General features: G+C 44.3%; 1 protein-coding gene across 1 annotated transcript; it reads left to right on the top strand.

Moving 5' to 3' along the window:
• The first annotated feature begins 436 nt into the window (after positions 1-436).
• On the top strand, positions 437-2084 carry LOC109863175. The gene is made up of 3 exons (XM_020443384.1): positions 437-1482; positions 1584-1776; positions 1878-2084. The coding sequence occupies exons 1-3, from the start codon at positions 437-439 to the stop codon at positions 2082-2084; spliced, it is 1446 nt and encodes a 481-aa protein (XP_020298973.1).
• The last annotated feature ends 990 nt before the right edge of the window (positions 2085-3074 follow it).

Genomic DNA, 3074 nt, shown 5'->3' with positions numbered 1-3074 from the left:
TATGTTGGTAATTGGAGGAGACTTTATTTAATTTGGAGGGTGGGGAGAGAGGGAGGAGGAGTTGAGGGGGAGGAGAGCGAGAGTAGAGAAAGGAAGGCAAAGGATGGAACAATAAATGCAGAAGGGAGGAAATTAGTGAGATAGATGGAGGAAAAAATGGATGGGGTATTTTTAACGGATGCACGAAGAGAGATGAAGAGGAGGAATATACTTTCACGGGAGGGAAAGGTAATACGACAATTGATTTGGTGATAGGGGGGAAGAGATGAGAGAGAGAATAGAAAGGTTGAAAATAGGGGATAAGATAGATTCGGATCATCACCCGGTGGAGCTGTGGATGAGAGGGGGAGAAAGAAGAAAAGAAAGACACGGCAAAGAGAAGAAAATATGGAGAGGAATATGGGATGAAGAAGAGAGAGAACAATTTAATAAAAACATGAGGGGGCTAGAGGCAGGAAATAGAAAACTAGAGGAGATTCGGAGAGGTATGGAGGAAAGTGTGAAAAAGGCGCTAAAGGAAATAGAGGAGGAAAGGGAAAAAGAAGCAGGGGGAAGGAGACAAAAAGGTTGGTGGGATGAAAAATGTAGAAAGGCAAAAAAGAAAGTGAGGAAAACGTTGAGGGATTGGAGGAGAAGAGGATCAGACGAGGATGGATATAAAAAAGGAAAAAGGGAGTTTGCAAAGTTATGTGAAAGAAAAAAGAAAGAAGAGAGGGAGAGATTGGAGGAAAAAGTTAGAATGGCGAAAAGGGAAAATGAGGTTTGGGAAATTGAGAACAGAGAGAGAGGGGGAAGAAAAAGAATGATTGAAGATATCGATATGGAAGATTGGAAGGAGTACTTTATAAGGTTACTGGGAGAGGTAGAGGGGAGGGTGGTGAGAGGAGCGGAAGGAAGAATAGAGATGGGGGAGGAGAAGGAGATAGGAGGGGAAGAGATAAAAAGGGCGATAAAGAAGGTGAGGGAGGGAAAGGCGTGTGGAATAGACGGTATACCTGGAGAGGTCTGGAAGTATGGAGGGGATGATATGGAGAGTTGGATAGGGAAGTTTTGCAACAAAGTGTGGAAAAGAAAAAGTTGGCTAAAAGAGTGGAAGGAAGGGATTATAGTACCCATAGTGAAAAAGAGAGATGGACAGAAGGTGGATGAATACAGAGGGGTAACCCTAATGTCTTCGTTATACACAATATATGTCATGATACTGGCGGAAAGACTGGAAGAGGACTTGGAAGAGAAGAGAATAATCCCACACAATCAAACGGGTTTTAGAAAAGAGATGGGAACAATAGACAATATCTATACGATAAACTATTTAATAAACAGGAGGATAGCGAAAAAAGGAGGAAAGCTGGTGGCACTCTTTGTGGACTTAAAGGCCGCATTTGACTTGGTAGACAGAAGCAAATTGATAGAAGCGATGAAAGAAAGAGGGATGAGAGATGGGATAATAAAAAGAGTGAAACAGGTAATAAGGGAGGCGAAGTGTAGGGTGAAAGGAGGGAAGGTGGGGAGTTGTTTCTGGACGACGAGGGGGGTGAGACAGGGGTGTCCGCTAAGCCCTATGATATTTAATATTTTATTAGATTAGAGGAAGAAATGGGAAAGATGAGATGGGGAGGAGTGAGGCTAGAGGAAGAAAGGGTATACACGCTGGCATATGCGGACGATATGGTGATGATGGCGGAAAGAGAGGAGGAAATGAGGAGCATGATAGAGAGGCTGGAGACGTACCATGAGAAGAAGAAAGTGGAACTGAACGTGGAGAAAACAAAGGGGGTAAGATTCAGGAAAAGAGGAAGAGAAAAAAAGGTCTGGATGTGGAAGGGAAAGAGAATCGAGAAGGTAAAGGAGTTTAAGTACCTAGGATATGTGTTTAGGAAAAATGGGAATCAGGAGGGGCAGGTGAAAAAGAGAGGAAGAAAAGCGGCAGCGGTAATAGGACAGGCGTGAGGCATTGGGAAGAGAAGGTTTGGCAAAGATTGGGGAAGAAGGTTATGGTTATTCGACAGGTTGATATAGACGGTGATGGGATATGGCGTGGAGATTTGGGGATAAAGAGAGAGGGAAGAGCTAGAGAAATTTGAAGAGAGGTATTTGAGGTGGGTTTTGAGGGTAAAGGGGAAAACACCGGGGTACTTAGTTAGAGAGAAGCTCCAAAGGGAGAAACTATGTGTAAGAGCAGGGAGAAGAGCATGGGAGTATGAGAGGAGGCTCGGAGAGGGAAGAAGAAGTGAAATAGCGAGGAGATGCTGGGAGGAGATGAGGGAAAGAGCGAAAAAGGGAAGAGAATTATCAGAATGGGAAAAGGAAAGAATGGAATGTTTCGAAAGAAAAGGGATAAGGAGAGAGGAGATGGAAAGGAGCCTAAAAGAGATTGAGAAGAGAAAAATATGGAGTGGAGAATGGGAAAAAAGAGAAAGAATCAGGAAGCAAGAGGAAGAAAGATGGAAAAAGATAAAGGAATCGAAATACAACAGGTGGTACAAAATGGTAAAGGGAAGAGGGGTGCCGGAGTATTTAAAGAAGGGGTGGAAAGAAAAAAGATGGTTAAGGTTAGCGAGGTTCAGGCTAGGGAATGAGGTAGGAGAGAGAAAATATTGGGAGAAGAAAGAAGAGAAGTTGTATAGATTGTGTGGGAAGGAGGAAGAAACGTGGAAACACATTTGGAAAGAAGGTAGAAGTTGGAGGGACGGAAGAGAGAGCTGGCAGAAGGCGGTGATGTGGGTTCTAGGACAGAAAGGAGAAGGGGAATTTTGGCTGAAGGAGCTGGAAAGGGAATGGAAAAAGGAAGGAAAGAGAGAGAAGTGGGGTAACGAACATACAGGAAAATAGAAAGAAAGACTGGAGTTGGAGAGGAAGGAAGAAGTAGAGAGGGGGGGAGAAGGGAGAGAGTGGTTGGGAGCACGGGAAGGAGTAACGGGGGAAGAAAAGAGAGATGGAAAAAGAGGCGAGAGGAAGCGGAAGTCTAGAGGGGTGATGTGTGTGTGTAGAATGAGTGGATCAGAGGGCGAGGATACTCGGCCTCTCATTGGCTCGAAAGGGTAGGCTAAGATTAGATGTAAGTGCGTTTTGGT

The sequence above is a fragment of the Pseudomyrmex gracilis genome, unplaced genomic scaffold (genome assembly GCF_002006095.1).
Source record: "Pseudomyrmex gracilis isolate BER0280 unplaced genomic scaffold, ASM200609v1 scaffold_3452, whole genome shotgun sequence".
In the NCBI taxonomy this organism is placed as follows: domain Eukaryota; kingdom Metazoa; phylum Arthropoda; class Insecta; order Hymenoptera; family Formicidae; genus Pseudomyrmex; species Pseudomyrmex gracilis.
Note: the sequence above shows the minus strand (reverse complement) of the source record. Positions and strands in the feature narration are given on the sequence as shown.